This window comes from Chlorocebus sabaeus, chromosome 8 (genome assembly GCF_047675955.1).
Source record: "Chlorocebus sabaeus isolate Y175 chromosome 8, mChlSab1.0.hap1, whole genome shotgun sequence".
Taxonomy (NCBI): Eukaryota; Metazoa; Chordata; class Mammalia; order Primates; family Cercopithecidae; genus Chlorocebus; species Chlorocebus sabaeus.
This window is the reverse complement of record NC_132911.1, coordinates 139,311,133-139,328,780: the sequence shown is the minus strand read 5'-3', so window position 1 is coordinate 139,328,780 and position 17,648 is coordinate 139,311,133. Positions and strand designations below refer to the sequence as shown.

Below are 17,648 nucleotides of genomic sequence, written 5' to 3'. Positions count from 1 at the left end.
CCATCATAGCTCAACAAACTTGGACCGGTAAGCCTAATTATGACAGCAAAATTTGCTTTCCATGCCTTAATGACATTTTCATTTTAGAGCTTTCCACTACCTTGATAAGGTGTTTGGTTGTTGTTTTAAAGTAGGAAGAAAAAAAAAACCAAAAACAAAAAAAAAAACTTCCACACTCGGAAGTTTAAAATCTGAACTTATTTCCTAAAGTCTTACATTTCTAAAATAAGTCAACCTTTCAAGCAATTTAGGCAAAAGATTGATTTGTGAGGCTTCTGATAGACATTTCAAGTAAATTGCATACTGCTCTTACCCTGGCTTCTGGTAAAATGAATATGAAAAATATAGAACCTTCATCTTTTTATCTAAAATAAAAAGGTATCCCTAGGCTTTTCAATTCCATTTAAAATGCATTTTCATAAATAACCTTTTCACAATCTGTACTCTGTTTTAATTAAATTTCTCACTGTGGAAAACAAGATAATTGAAGCAGTTTCGAGATTAGTTAACTGTCAAATATTATGTGAGTAGTCACTGCATTGGGGAAATTTGCCGTCAGTACAACTCTCGTCTCTACAAAAATCCCCAAACTAGTCATACAGTTCAAGCTTCAGGTGAGCTCTAGCTTTCTAAAAAAAAGTGAGAAGGATGACTTCCTTGAGTCCTTAAATAAAATCCACATTAAATAACAACATGTATACTAAAAAATACATTTTGTTTCCCCTAAAGACCTTCATTGATGTTCCTAGTCATCAAAATTTCAGAAGAGTTTATTCTTATCACAAAGAGAAAACAGTGGTCCCTCTATTCCCATGTACAGATGAGGGCACCATTTATGGTAGCAACAGTGGTTTCTTCAAGACAACTTTCATCTTACACAGCTTTAGTGAGTCATGACACTGGGGAACACACAGACAAGGCAGGCCTGCTTGTACAACAAGAGGTTTAGATTTCTGCTCCTATTCAAAACTATCTCTTTGACTCTTTAAACCTGGATTAAGTTAACCAATGGCAGCTGTCCTATGAGGAAATAACATATCCTGCAGTAGTTGCAGAAGGATTGGTAAAACCAATTATTCCTTAATCATGTATCGCTTGCTCAAAATTCTGTATAATAACTTTTATGTCCAAAGAGATTAAATAATTTTTCCCATTTATTTGTTAGCTTCTCCGTTAGAATACATCTAGAGCCAGAACGCTGGGCTTCGAATTCTAGCTCTGCCCTAATAGGCTGTGTGACTTTGAAAAGGTACCTAGTGCCTCTCTTAAGTAGGCACTACCATGACTCAGGAGATGATTTAAGGACGATTCCACGCCCTGTTCAGCAAACATCTTATAGTTAGATAATCAAAGAACAAAAAATATCTCCTGAAGAAAACAGGTTCTGTATTCTTACAAGCTTGTATGACTACATTTAAAATAGTCTAGCATACTTACCTTTAAAGGTGATTAACCCATCAGTTCAGCCTCAAATGCTTAGAATTGATTACACAACATTGAGATATCAAGAGATATTAGTGAATAATAAGTACTTCTTATGAATAGAGAGCTGATGCAATCATAATTAAATGAGTTAGAAAATAGCATGATTAGAATTCCTAAGGCAATTTTAGTTTATACATCTTAAGGGATGGCAAGTCTGTATTTTTTAAATCTCATTTTGTAAAACACTTTTCAAGATGTTTTAGAATTCAAAAGGCTCACAGCTACTCATTTTTAGCTTGTTTCTACCATCATTAAAACATGTATTTGTTTATTCCGTAACTTACTTTTCAATTAAAGGTTTCTATTTGATGAAAACACAATTTTGGTTTCAAAAACCATCTTTAGGGTGAGAGTGGAAACAAAGTTTTGACAAAAATACTCAATCCACTGCAGACTTTTTAAGTCGGAAAGAGGTTAAGAATGTCATTTAGACTAACCGCTATCTATGTATCATCACCACTGTTTTGCAGATTAATAGAAAATTCAGGCCCAGAAACCTTAAATAGTGTGCATGAAAACACAACAGACGGTCACTCTGAAGAGAAGGGAGGTTAGAAACCAAGTACAGCCACACACCACATAATGACATTTTGGTCACTATGGACCACATATAGGACAGTGGAGCCCTAGATGATAATAGCACATTTTTACTGTATCTTTTCTATGTTCAGATATATTTACAGACACAAATGCCGCATGTGTCGCAACTGTCTACAGCATTCAGTACAGTAACATGCTGTACAGGTTTGTTCCCTAAAAGCATAGAGCCTAGGCGGGTAGTGGGCTCTGCCATCTAAGATTGTCTAAGAACACTCTACGGTGTTCACACAATGATGAAACTGCCTAATGATGCATTTTTCAGAATATAACTCCATTGTTAAGGGATACATGACTGTATTTTGCCTCTCAGAATAATAATCTTTATATTAAATTGCATTGTCTTTCATACTTACCAGTTCACAAAGTGGACCATGTTATGTCTGCTAAAACTTGTTTAAGATATTCAATTTTATTTCACTAAGTGTGCTGAAAAGTATACATAACACATGGCATGACACGGAATTAGTTGGCATTGACAAAGGCCATGTTATCCATCCTCCACACATTTACTTAGTATCTCCAAAATGTCAGGTCCTGTGATAGACTGGGTATACTAAGATAAAACAAAGACATAGTTTCTTCCCTAAAGGATCCCACAGTCTACTGAGGACGAGGACAAGTAAGTAAACATAGAAGCGGGTACAACTTGTTAAAGGGACATGAAAGATGCTGCTAACTATGCTTGATTAGGTCCAGAAGGCTCCACGATCAAGGACTACAAATAGGAAACAGAGTTGGCACAGACAAAACAAGAAAGCGCATTCAAAGAGAGCCAAGAGCTCCGGAAAACAGACAGTTTACAGTTCCTGCCATGTTTAAGGGACTGCAGTTGGGATAGACTGAATGCAAAATGACAGTCAGTCAGTCAACAGGAGGATGAACGGCCTCAGGAAGGCCCTTAAACACAATGCAGAGGAGTCTCAAGTTTATCCTGAAGAGACTAAGATCCTTCTAAAATTTTCAACTAGTTCTCTTCCTTGTGGGGGGAGATGGAGGGCAGTAGCATATTCAATGTTAGATATTAGAAAGTACACTGGAAGTAGTATGAAGAATACATTATTTAAGGAAAGGAATGAGCTGGAGCAAGACTACAAGCAAGGGTGCAACTGAGGAGGCTATGACAACCTCTGTCTGTTGTGCATCCATCCATCCAAACTACCAGTATTTATTAAGTGACTACTATATGTTAGGTGCTAGGAAAAAATAGTGAACAAGAAGAGCATTGTAACAAAACCAGTGGCAATGCAGATGAGCTTGAAATCAAACAGCTATTCATGAGGAACAAGTGAAAAGACTTGGTAGCTATTTGAATACAGAGAAGGAAGATGAAAGAATTAGACCTTGGGAGTCTGGTTATATGCTGGTGTCATTCATCTTAACAAGAAACTCTGGGGAAGAATGAGGCCCGTTGTGTTGGTCTATATCACAGCTTTCAAAGTGCTTATAGGGCATTCAGGGAGAAGGGACCATGAACAGATGATACCAGAAATTTAGATTTGGTAGTTTTGATACTATGATATAGCAAGACATATATAGTTTGTCTTCTATAGCTCCTGGCTCACAGTTACTAAAACCCCTGGAAGTCTCTAAGTGATAAGAGCAATAAAGGCGAAAGAAGGGCCTTTTGCTACTCATAGCAAGTCCCTTTCAATCACAGAAGAGTTTACATCAATAAGATGACTTCCAGAAAGTCCCTAAGGATAGAGGAGAGGTGGCTGGCTGTCAAGGGAACCATCTGTGTGATTAAAGGGTTGAAACTTGCTGCCCCATCTCTCACCTCCAGGGAGGGGAGGGGGCTGGAGATTGAGTCAATCGCTAATGGCCAATGATTTAATCAATTACATTTATGTAGTGATGCCTCCATTAAAAACTCCAACTGAAGGGGTTTGGAGTGCCTCCAGGCCGGGTGAAGACACGGAGGGTGGCTTCCGGAGGGTGGCTGCCTGGAGAGGGCATGGAATGCCCTCCCCAACACCTTGCCCTATGCGTCTCTTCCATAAGACTGTTCCTGATCTGTATTCTTTCATAACAAATTAGCAATAGTAAGTACGCTACTTTCCTGAGTTCTGAGCCGTTCTAACAAATTATCAAACATGAGAAAGGGGTTGTGGGAATCTCTAATTTCCATCTAAGTCAGACACAAGTTGTGAGTAACCTGGGGGCCCATCAGTTGCAACTGGCATCTCAAGTGGGACTAAGCCTTTAACTGTAGGGTCTGTGCTAACTCCTGATAATTGGTTTCAGAATGAAACTGAAGGACACACAGTTGATGTCTGCAGAGAACTGAACACAACCCATACATACAGTGCAAAAGTGAAGTATTGAGAGCAGCAGTAAAGAGGAAATAGTTTTCCTTTCAGTAGCTAATAACATGCAAGTGTTTAGGTAAAGTAATGGAAATGAAAAAGGTCTTACATAGATAATAAATAAAACTACCATACTGAGTGTTAGGGGGATGCTGATTTATTCAGATTGTGTATTTTCTTTGCATGTTGACCCTAAAACAATTTATAAAAAATGGTTTCACTTTAGAAATTCATATGTAAATTGGGCTCTGCCAGGACACACTAGGCATGCTTGTCTGTGTAATGACACCAGCACTTTAAATTATCAAAGCGCTCTCACTGAATGTGTACTGGGTTATCTTAATTTGTCAGTTATTTCATTATTTGGACATAAATAATAAATCAATGTTATTTTGGAAAAAAGGTACTTCTTGTTCTCCAAAAACAGATGAAGAGTTACTGTAATTATATCTAAGTTTACTAAGTTAAAAGTAGAGCAGAAGGTCCCAAATTTATACTTAAATGACTGAAAAAACATCCATTATCTATTTTCTTCAGTTTGGGAAAAAGTTAACCATGTTAAATTATCTTGTTTGAGCGTTATTCTGAAAAGGAGAATTACTGAGAGATGGATTTGGTGTTACCAATGGCTAGTCTATCCTACTCAAATGGCTATTGTGTCATACGTATTCTTGTAATAATAATCAGAGTCAAATAGATTTATTTGCTAACAGGTGTTCATCTCAATGAAGCACACTCAGGGAATATTTTGTTACAGTGATTCCAATGAAGAACAGTTGGCTCAGATGACAATATAAATGATCAAATATCTTCACCAACTCACCTTGAGAAATAGCAGACGAATTTCAATAGGCACATTTTACAAGGAAATACCTGTAAATTATCAAGTTTTCTCACTTTGGCTAATAAGGCAGTACACTTTCTAAAATAGGCATAATATAACTAAAAATAATTAGAACAGATACGGCTAAGTTTTTCTTGGGCCTAAAACTGTATCAGAATACTTGCAGTACACATAATCTGAAAATCACTGAGTATCTTAAAGACTGAAATGCATACTTTTTGAAAAATGCAGCTATTGTGGCAGGATTTAAAAAAATAGAATATTTCTCATTTTGTTTAAGTAAACCACTGTTGTGATCTTTTTTCATCTTTTATTCTGGAAATAATGGCCTCGGATAGTAAATTTAAATGAAAGTTGATGAAAAGTAAACTGAGTTGGTTTGATATAGCCAAACACATTGTATAGAAATCAAACCTTTATCACTGGATACATTCCAAGGAGATTTTTAAAAATTACGTTTCTGAGTTCCAAAGAAATGACAAGCCCTTTTCAGAGATACAGATGTTGTGAAATTCTTAAATGAAAGTGTTATTCTTATTTTTGCCAATAAATGTATTAGCAGTGCTTTGTTCACGTGTTCATTTTTTTTTAATCCGAACATCATCCCTTTCTTCCTAACAGTTCATTTCCATTTACCTACTTTGGGTAGCTTAAAACCAGGGAATTACTGAATCACAAGGAACACAGAGGTTATTTCGTTCAGTGTCCTACAATCCCTTTCATGGCATTTGCTGGCATTGATGAAGGGAACACACAGCATCTGTTACACTTTCTCCAAAGATGAAGAGATTTTATTTATAATCTTGGCTAGTGGGAACACTGATTTTTTGGTTTTGTTTTTTAAAGTACTGGTTTTTCAAGACAGAACATAGGCGTTGAACTTGGAATCCTGAATCTGCTCCTTCTTTACCAGTCCTGTGACTTTGGGCAAGGCACTTAACTTCCCTGACCTTAAATTCTCATTTGTACAACAGAGATCACAGCAGGTGGTTCTAAGGAAAACGTGACGTATATCAAAGTGCCTTGTGGAGAGCAGTTTCTCATCAAATATTACATCCTTCTTGAAAGCCCCTTTTTATACTGCGATGAGACTTACAGTAGGTTTTTCTGTTTCCTTTAGGAGCTAACAAAATTAATCTTATTCATTTGTAATCTATGACTACCTGTCCAGGGCTAGAAGACGACAATAACTTAGGAAAGTTATTTTTTCAAATACTATCATATTTCTTCCCATCACATGCTTTTACTAGTAACTTGGAAAAAAATCAATGGTAATCTTCATCTGAACAATGTATCAAGTCTCTCTGTATAGGGTTGTTCAGTCCAACAAACATTTACTAACAATGTGCCAAAAACTGAGCCAGAGATTAACCTAGAGATACAGAATTTTTCCTTAGAAGTTAATAATCTTTTGAAAACTAGACATATTCTGAATGACTGTGCTACATAGCGATATGCTAAATACTATGTTACATATAAATTGCTATGTGAATAAAACTGAAAAGTCACACAGAACGCATCTGTGGTGGGTTCTCCACAGGAGACAATTTTTAAAAACTGTCTTGGGACCATTCATTCATTCAGTAAATACTTACTAAAGACCTACTATGTGCCAGACATCATATACTAGTTATTGGGAATAAAAAGGTGAAGTGTGGTGGTTGGAAGGTAGGGGAGGAAGGTGGAGAGTGCCTACCCTCATGGAATTTAGAATCTAATTTATGATGTTCTAGTTCCATGTAATAATTTTAGTATACTCAAAGATGGTCATCTTTCCCATTTGATACAAGAATGAATAACCATTTATTTGTGTTACAGTTCCTTGATTTTCTAAGTTGGGTATCTTATAATATACCCACCCTATCTAAAATCCTAGAAACAAAGAAACAAATTTTTTTTTTTTTTGAGACGAAGTCTCGCTGTTACCCAGGCTGGGGGGTGTAGTGGGGTGATCACAACTCACTGCAACCTCCACCTCCTGGGTTCAAGCAATTCTCCCACCTCAGCCTCCCAAGTAGGTGGGATTACAGGTGCGCACCACTGCACTCGGCTAATTTTTCTTTTTTTTTTCTTTTGTAGAGATGACGTTTCACTATGTTGGCCACACTGGTCCTGAACTCCTGACCTCGAATTATGTGCCCATCTTGGCCTCCGAAAGTGCTAGGATTACAAGCGTGAGCCATCGCACCGAGCCCAACATAAAAAAAAACTTTTTAAGAAGAGATTACTTCCCACTCCCCCTACCATGTTGTAAAACTAAGCGGGATGGGTGAGTAATCCTTAGGATTTCAGTTGAGACCAATGGCCAATGTCTGAAGTTATGCTAGAGGCTGCAAGCTGTATTAGAAAAGTTGGAACTAGAAAACTCATTTAAAACTGGGTCAGTGGAGGAAGATGAGGTCAAAAGGGTATACCTGAGAGGCAGTGCTACTGACGGCAAGCCATGTAAGCGAGCTGAAGGGCTTTATCTACTCCTTATACCAAGTACCAGCAAAGTTTGTTATATACAGTGAAGCTTTCACTATACTGAAAAAGCCACTGAAGCTTCACTGTAACTGTGCCAAGGCAGCTTACAAAATGCTAGGCTAAATGAGGAAAATCTTTCCTCTTGACTAGTGATCTTAAAAGGCAACGCCAGGAATAATAGATGCTAAATTAAGTGGGAAAGCTATAACATTTGTAATCTGAACCCTTCAGGACGGTAATTCAACTCGGGGAAGGAGGTGCACTCATGATGGTATTTCTTTTTCTTTGGTGTCCCACTACACCACCCAAAGCACACCTGGAAAGCACAGAGCTGTTTTATGTATGCAAGACTTGTTATTGTATGAAGTTGATAAAATAGCAAATGCTGCATTCCAGCCAAATTAGAACACTTGTGGATGTGGCCATCAGTTATTTGAAGTCTATACTACCACGTGACAGAAAGAGCACCAGCTCTGTGTTGAAATCACAGCTGCAGTAACAGTCAGTGCCTGGAAGAGTGCCAGGCATGAGTGAGTGTGGGAATCAAACAATGAAGGTTGACTTTTTCCTTTAGAGCTCTTAAACCTTTGTCTGGTCTGGAAAGACACAGATAATCTTCTACAGGGCCACTATCCCATTATCCTTGTAGCAGATGGAAAGAGAGTAAATTAATCCTACAGAATACTTCTCAATTCAATTGTTTTAACGCCTTTCCTATCATTTACAAAAATAAAAATAAAAAATAAATAAAAATAAAAAAATCAAGAGTAAAAGCAGCAAACCCAAATGTCTTGAATGTCTCTTGCTTTTGCTTTTCCTCCTTCGGACTTTTACCTTTCAAGAATTTTTTAGTTTTATTAATCTATATAACTTATCTCCAGACTCTAATAATTACAGTATACATGCTGAGACAGACAACATGTGTGTCCGGCTCACATGGTAGAAATCCAATCTTCATTGAATAGAAAGATGAATACATGTAATGGAGGCAACAGTTCTTTCAGAAATAAGTGGATTATGAAGCCCAAAAAGTTAAATATCTTGCCTACCTGATATTGAAATTTATGGTAAAATGGGGTATAGGATCCAGGTTTCCCACACAACCTGACTGGCAATCTCTTCTACATCATCCAACCACATCTGTATTAAATCTAAACCTAAGAGAAATCAATGTAAGCCAAAGTGGAAATGAACAGACACGGGGCCTGCCTGAAAGGAATTTAAGATTTCCTCTCCTTTATAGTCTCTGCTACTTTCAGGAGACTCAGCATTTATGGAAGAGCTGAGGCATAATTATTATTGTCAACTGGTGAGAATATTAGGAAGTAGGAACACTTCTAACTGTAAGGAAATCAAAGAAAAGAGAGAAACCACATCCTTCCTCGACTGAATAACGAACTTGTAAAACTTTTATGGGATTTGTTAAAATATAATTCAGTGAGTTCCCAGTATGCACTCTCTCCCAAGTATAAAGAGATAAAAGCTATTCATTCCTGCCCTTCCAGAGGTTCACGAGCTAGGTGGGAGAGAGAAATGTAAGAACTGTAGTAATGCTCAATAGGTTTGCTATTACCGCCTCTAAATTTCCCTAGCAATGGTTGACCTAAGTCTAGAAGGACACAAGGAGAGAGTCAAATGAAACATGAGAAGACCACTCTAGGCTGAGGAGGCAGTACGAGCAAAGGTCTGGAAGACTAAGATGACACAGAATGTTCAGGGAATTACGAAACCTTAAACATGTCCAAGACAAAGACTTTGATCTTACCAGGGGCCACACAGATGAGGTTGAAGAGGTTGTCTGAGGCCCAGGGGATTACTGCAACCTTCTAGAAACTATGCAAAGAGGCACAGAGCACCTAGCAAGAGATCTCTCCTAAAGTAAAACATGAAAACCTACTGGTTCTTGCATTTTATCATTGTTACTGCTTCCCTTTCATTGACAACAGTTCATATACTCTTACTTTAACAATTTCAATTATTAATATGAATCACCTATCCATTGCTTCTTATTTTCTTCATTTATGGTAAATGAGGACACCAAAGAATTCCGTTCCCCCTCAACTTTTGCGGTTATAATTCTCTCTTATGTTAAGTCAGTCTATGAATTATATCAAAGAATCACTGAATGATAAATGAAAAACCGATTTGCACTAATTGAAAATAGAGAACTTTTGTTTTCTTCACTGAAAAGAATTTCCACTAAGAATCCATACTCAGTAGCGTAGCTTAAAAGGAAACAGTTGAGGGTGAAACCATCTTGGTATACGTAGGCAATTATTTTTTAAATGACTGAAGGATTCAGGAGTGAAATATGGAAGAATGTTACATTAAACTCTTATAAGGGCTTGAAAATACATCTCCTGAACCTTAGTCTTACACCTCCCCATCACCCAAATTCCTCTTCCATACCTTAAACTACTTGATGAAAAAGATCAGGCCATTTTTATATCTCTAGTATTAAGTACTTCTTTAGCACTCAATAAATATTTGCTGAACCAAAGTATAATACTCAAGAACCAAAACAAGGTGAGGGAGGGTACGTGGGTACAATATCCAGTGCTAAGTCTGGATTAAGTCAATCTGATCAACAAGGCTGTTGTCTGACACCTTCACTTACATATTCTCCATAAGTCTCTTGTGTTGGGGGTGGCGGTGGAGGTCTGTACCCAGTTGGGGGGACTCCTCTTGCTCTGGGAGTGAGAAGTCCTCTTCCCCGACTCACTGGCCCTCGGGTGGACAGGACTCCTCTGGGAGTTGGCGTCCCTCGTGGTACTACAACTCCAACTGGCCGTGCTGTAACTCCTCCCCTTCCCCTGTAACCAAGAGGGTCAAATTAGCCATATCTATCATAGTCTCTAACATTCTGTTATTCACATATATTTATACCTCAGAAACAAAATCAAAGTTCTATATTTTTGTAAAAAGGAATAAGGAGCAAATAACTAAAGCAAACATGAAACAGGTATCTACAAAAGGAAATTAAGTCATTTAGGCAGTTCGTCTAGCAACAATAGAAGTCTGGAGTCAATCTCTGGTCAGTACACAGAGTAGGAAACTGTGATATTTGGAGAAGCCACATGAACCCAAAACTTCTATATGATGCCATGCCAGGATTACACCCAAACTCCACTCCCACACTATGAAGTGTGCCTTTTCTTGCTTATATCAGGACAAGGAAACTGAGGCTTAGAGATTTTAAAACTGTCCCAAAACAGCTGTGAGCAAAGTCAGAGGCCAAAATATATGCTACAATTCCATCAGAGAGAGAAGAATAAAATGTACTTTCCTGAATAATGTATCAACTACATGGTAATAAAACAACATTAAGTAAACACAGGCATTTTCTGAGGTAGAATTCAACATATTCATGTATTTCTAATGTAAATCATGAGACTTCAAGTCAGCAACGAAGGAGGTGTTTCTATCAAGAATGGCTCCACAGAAGCAAAAACCCGAGAAAATATAAGGACAGAAAAGTGTGGCTACCCCAGAGAATACAGACACAGTATGATGCACCTCATCTGGACAAGGCCCTCCAGCGAGAACTGTAGCTGGCAGGGCTGGCTGCCTACAGACCAGCTTCCTCCTCCTTCAGTGTGTCTGGGATAGCGAACACACAGTTAAAGACTCATTTTCCAAAAATAGCAAATTATCAAAACCTAAAGCTGGACTTTGAAAAGACTGATAAAATTGATAAACCTCTAGACAGGCTAAATAAGAGAAAAAAAAAAAAAAAAGCCCAAACTCCAGTATCAGAAATGAAGAGGGTTTTGGCCAGGTGTGATGGCTCAGGCCTGTAATCTCAGCACTTTGGGAGGCCAAGGCAGGTAGATCACCTGAGGTCAAGAGTTCAAGACCAGCCTGGTCGACATGGCAAAACCCCATTTCTACTAAAAATACAAAAATTAGCTGGGCACAGTGGCGTGTGCCTATAGTCCCAGCTACTTGGGAGGCTGAGGAACGAGAATCACTTGAACCCAAGAGGCTGAGGTTGCAGTGAACCAGGATCACACCACTGTACTCCAGCCGGGGCGACAGACTCTGTCTCAAAAAAAAAAAAAAAATAATAATAATAATAATGAAGAAATACTATGAACAACTCCAAGCTCACACATTTTTCAACTTACATGAATGTGACTGATTCTGATTCATAATGACCAACACAAAAAGAACTAAATAATCTGAATGGGCTTATGTCTACTAAATAAATTTGATCAATAGTTAATAACCTTCCAAAAAAGAAAGCATCAACTCCATATGGTTTCAATCAATTCTATAAAATATTAAAGAATGAAATGATAACAGTTCTCTATAATCTTGTCCAAAAATAAAAGCAGAGGGAACACTTCCTAACTCAATCTGTGGGGCTGGTCATTGGAAATGCCTCCTTAAAAGTATTTCTACATTACTAGTCAGAGGCTGGGACCAGTCTGGGCCAGCCAGGGAGACCAGAGGTGACTGTCGCCAGCCTGTTCTTGAGCACTGGTTGGGACCTGACAAAGGAAGTATCCCTCAAAAATACTTAATCACCCTCAGAGGCCAGAGATGGGGCCAGCCCAACTGCTCGGTGACCTGCTTAGGATGAGACATATGGTCTGAGGGGGAACAAGAATAAGGCCCCCCCATAAGCAGTATGGATAAAGATAGCCGAAAGTGAAGAACTAGAAATCAGCAGCTCTCGTGCACACAGGTACAAAAATTCTTAAAAATATTAGTAAACTCCATTCTATAATGTATTAAAAGAATTATACACCATAACCAAGTAGGATTTATTCCAGGTACATAAGGTTGATTTAATATTAGAAAATCAATGTAGTCTACCACATCAACAAGGCTAAAGTAGAAAAATAATGTGATCATATAAACAGAGCAGAAAAAGGATGCAGCCAAAGGCGACACTCATTTATAACAACTTTCAGAAAATTTCCTCAAGTTGAAAAAGAACATCGGGCAGGAGTGGTGGCTCACACCTGTAATCCTAGCACTTTGTGAGGCCAAGGTGGGTGGATCACTTGAGATCAGGAGTTCCATACCAGCATGACCAACATGGTGAAACCCCGTCTCTACTGAAAAAAGAAAAAAATTAGCCAGGCATGGTGGCATATGCCTGTAATCCCAGTGACTAAGGCTGAGGCATGAGAATTACTCGAACCTGGGAGGCAGAGGTTGCAGTGAGCCTAGATGGCGACACCTAGATGCACTCCAGCCTGGGTGATAGAGTGAGGCTGTCTCAAGAGAAAATGGAACATGTACAGCAAACCTACAACACACTGAATTGTGAGAAACTGAATGTGTTTCCCCTTAAGATTGGGAACAAGGCAAGGATGTCTACTCTCACAACTACTATTCAACACTATACTATAAGTCCCACCTACATCAATAGGACAAGAAAAGTAAATAAAATTTACACAGATTTTGAAGAAAAAAGTAAAACTTCCTTTGTTCACAGGTGACATCATTGACTACATAAAAAAGTCCCCCCCAATAGTCCAAAAAACCCCCCAAACCCCACACCTACTCCTATACTTAATAAGCTAGTAAAAAAAGGAATAAAAGGTTACTAGTCAAATGCTTTCCTACATACCAGCAATAAACAGCTGGAATTTAGATTAAGAACACAAAAACATTTACTGAAGCCACAAAAAAATTGCATGTTTTGGTACAAATTTAATAAAATATGTACAGCATTCCTTTGTAGAAAACTACAAAACTCTGATGGAAGAACTCAAAGGAGTAACATCCATGTTCATGGTCATAATATTGTTAAGATGCCAGTTCTTCCCAACTAATCTACAGATTCAATGCAATCCTAATCAAAATCTCAGCAAGTGATATATTTTTAGATATTGACAAACATTTTCTAAAGTACACATGGAAGGGCAAAAGACTCAGAACAGACAACATAATACTGAGAAGAAAAACAATGTTAAAAGACTCATAATATATAATTTCAAGACTTATTATAAAGCTACAATCAATACAGCATTGTATTTGCTAAAGAAAAGACACAGCTCAATGGAACAAAATACAAAGCCCAGAAACTGACCCTCAGAAATATAGTCAACTGATTACTGACAAAGGAGCAAAGACAATTCAATGGAAAATGTTTTTTTCAACAAATGGTACAGGAACAAGTGAATATCAACAAACTAAAAAAAAAAAAAGTAGACACCTAGACACAGACCTTACATCTTTCACAAAAATCAACTCAAAATGTATCTTAAAACCAAATATGAAATATAAAACTTACAGAAGAAAGCATAGAAGAAAATCTGTATTATATTAGTTTGGTGAAGAGTTTTTAGATACAATATCAAAAAAAGTCCTTGAAAGAAAAATTGGTAAGTTCAACTTTATTAAAATTATAGACTTCTGCTTTGTGTAGGACACTATTAAAAGATAAAGAGACAAGCCACAGAAAGGAAGAAAATATTTGGGAAACATGTTAGCTGATAAAGGATTTGTATTCAAAACACAGAAAAAACTTTTATAACTCAACAATGAGAAAGCAAATGGCCCACTTAAAAAGCAGGCAAAACAGTTGAACAGACAGCTAAGCAAAGAAGATTTACAGATGGCAGATAACCAAATAAAGATGTTCAACATCATTTGTCACTAGGGAATTCAAACTAAAACAAAAGTGAGATACCACTTCGCACCTATTAAAATGACTAAAATAAATAACTGAATATGTCAAGTGTTGGTGAGGATATGAAAAACATAAACTTTCATTCCTGCCTGGAATGCAACATAGTATATAGCCACTTAGAAAGACAGTTTGGCGATTTCTTGCAAAGCTAAACATAGCCTTATTGTGCAATCTAGCAGTTGTATTCCTAGGTTTTTACCCAATGGATCTGAAAACTTATGCCTACATAAAAACTTGCACATAAATGTTTATAGCAGCTTTATTCACAGCAACCAAGATGCCCTTCGATAGATGAAAAGATAAGCAAACTGGGTTACATGCATACAATAGAAAATGATTCAGCAGTAGAAAGAAATGAGCTAAAAATCCACAAAAACTAGGAATAAATCTTAAATGCACATTTCTAAGTGAAAGAAGCCACTCTGGAAAGGCTATATAATGTATGCTTTTCAACTATATGACATACTGAAAATACTAAAACTAGAGAGATGGTTAAAAAAAAAATCAGTAGTTAACACAGGTTAAGGGGTGGAGGGAAGGTTGAATGACTATAGCTCAGGGTGACAAAACTATTCTGTATGGTACCAAAATGACAGTGAATACGCGACACAAAGCATTTGTCAAAACCCAAAGAACTTCACAGCACAGAGAGTGAATTTTCATGTTTGCACACTAAAAACCACAATATTACTGAGGAGACTCTCAGGATGCAATGCTGAATGTGAACGAACATTTTAACTAGATTAAAGCACATGAAAACAACCTTATTGAAGGGGCTGAAGGAAAGTAAACTTCGAAATGAGGTAAGTCTGTCAGACTAAAGGCAAAAAAAAAAAAAAAGTAAATAAGCAATGTTCTAGTTGATGAAGTTATTTTCTACAGGAAGAAGTGTGAGTACAGGTTAACCATTCTGATATCACTGTACATGTATCCTGGAACACAATAAATAAAAGAATGGTGGGAGCCAGTTTCTCAAGTTGGAGTGGAGTGGTAAGAAAAGGGAAGAGGCTATAATGGTCAATGTGCGAACAGATTAAAATCAGAGACATCAGTATGAACTCATGTTTAGTTTACTATATTTACAGATGGTTAAAGAAATATGCATAAATATGGGTATATACATAGGTTAGTACATACACATATATGTCCATTCTATGTCAGCTGAGAAAGCACAGACCTCAGCACACCCCAGAAACAACAAGCAGAACCAGCACCCTGATCTTGCTTTCTAATACCATACTCCAATAAATGGAACCTGAGCTTCTTGGAGAAATGACTGATTTTAGAACTGAAGGTAGAAATATATAAGACTAGTCTGGAGCAACGTGTAGTGCCAGAAAGAAAGTGCTTAAAAAAAAAAAAAAGAAAAGAATAAAACCCACAAATTACGGGTGTGTGCCAAAGCCAACTGAAAGAACTCCCAATGGCCAAAGCTGAGACAATCTGAGCAAGAAAAGACAGTGGTACCGAATTGTATCACAATGTATAAAATTAATATCCATGAGTCCACAATGATAGAAATGACTGAATCAATCGATACACAGGGGAGAAGCGACAAATCTTCCAGATAATTTTTGCAGATACTCCACCTAGGGGAAGTGAATTGTAATTCCCCATTTCTTATTTTTTTTTTATTTTATTTATTTATTTTTTTAGACGGAGTTTTGCTCTTGTTGCCCAGGCTGGAGTGCAATGGCGCATTCTCAGCTCACCGCAACCTCTGCCTCCCAAGTTCAAGCAATTCTCCTGCCTCAGCCTCCCAAGTAGCTGGGATTACAGGCATGCACCACCAATTCCCCATTTCTTAACTAGGGGTTCCCCATAGTGACTTCCTTTTAAAGGATATAGTAAGGAAAGAAAGAAAAATGAGGAATTTGACAGTGGAGAAACTTGACAAGCATGACCTCGGCTACATGATCAAGGCAACATGAGCATAAGTCACGTAGACAGTATGTATACTTGATATGATGCGGCAAACATGGCATTTTACTTCTGTAGTTTTAGTTCCCCAAACTCATAAACCCAGGTTAATGATGAAAAAAAATCTGAAAAATCCCCATTGAGAAACATCTTAGGAAAAACCTGATTAGTACTCCTCAAAACTGTTAATATCATCAAAACAAACAAGTCTAAGAAACTGTCACAGCCAAGAGGAGCCTAAGGAGACAGGACAACTCAACGTGATGTTGTATTCCGGGGATTCTGGAACAGAAAAATGACGCTAGGTAAAAATTAAGGAAACCTGATACGGACTATAGTTAATACTGTACTAATACTGTCGATAATATAGTTAACAATATGTCAATATTGGTTCATAAACTGAAATAAGTGAGCCATGCTAATAATGTAAGATGTTAATAACAGAGAAAAATCATAAGAAGGATATAGGAAAACTCTGTACTACTTTCTCAATCTTTCTGTAAAGCTAAAACTTTTCTAACATATTAAGTACATTTAAAAAAATCTCAATTTTACAGCTTTCTTGCAGCTATGGGGGCCTGTAATACAATTCTGGCCAATAAGATATTAATCTGCACTGAGATTTATGGGAAGCTCTTTAGAACTACATAGTTGGCATTCTCTCTTCTCTTTCACTCTTTTCTTCCTGCAGACATGTTTGTAAGGGCAGCAGGCTTGAAGGAAAAAGTGAAAGGCTAAGAAAAGCACAGTCACAAGCTCTATGGAGCTGGGGAAGGGCAGCGTGGCATTGCTGCACAGGTTTTAAGTGGGGCAGGAGAAGGACATGATATTTCTACTGGGTTAAGCCACTACAGGTGTATTTGATATCAGCAGTTAAACCTAATCTTAACATGTCTAATGCAGTAAAAAGGAAAAAAAAAAAAACACTTTTTCTTCATCTCACCCTCAGGTAACCCTTTAATGACTATTGTAAATTAGGTTTTTTGTTTAAAATCCTAGACCATAAAAATTGGTACAGTAAAAATAGTTGCCATGAGCAAAAACACTGGAATCAGATTTGGATTCAATTCCTCATGTACTTACTAGCTTAACATCTACCTGCCAGTTAGCACTCAAACTAATCAAGAGTCTGAACTTTCCACATCAGTTTCCTCAACTGTGAAATGAGGCTAAATATAGAGCCCACTTTTGTGTTATTAGGAGAGAAACATGAGACAATGCATATAAAGTGTTTTGAATTTTTACTGACTCAAAAAAAGTCAAGTTTATTTAAACTATAATTACTCTGAACTGTAATGATGATATAACTTCTATAGTGTCTTACTCATCTTTGTGTATCTCCAGTATCTGTATCTAGAAAAATCTTCAACACGATTAG

The 17,648-nt window shown here is 37.3% G+C and overlaps 1 protein-coding gene across 4 annotated transcripts in view; it reads right to left on the bottom strand.

Moving 5' to 3' along the window:
- The window catches only part of KHDRBS3 (KH RNA binding domain containing, signal transduction associated 3), a 201,190-nt gene that overhangs the window by 64,124 nt on the left and 119,418 nt on the right, over positions 1–17,648 (bottom strand). For 2 of the 4 annotated variants that reach the window (XM_073018369.1, XM_008001602.3), the window contains exon 6: positions 10,319–10,514. The exons of the other annotated variants lie outside the window; for them this stretch is intronic. In XM_073018369.1, the coding sequence (XP_072874470.1) occupies positions 10,319–10,514 (196 nt within the window). The remainder of the gene's footprint in view (positions 1–10,318; positions 10,515–17,648) is intronic. 4 annotated transcript variants of the gene reach the window in all.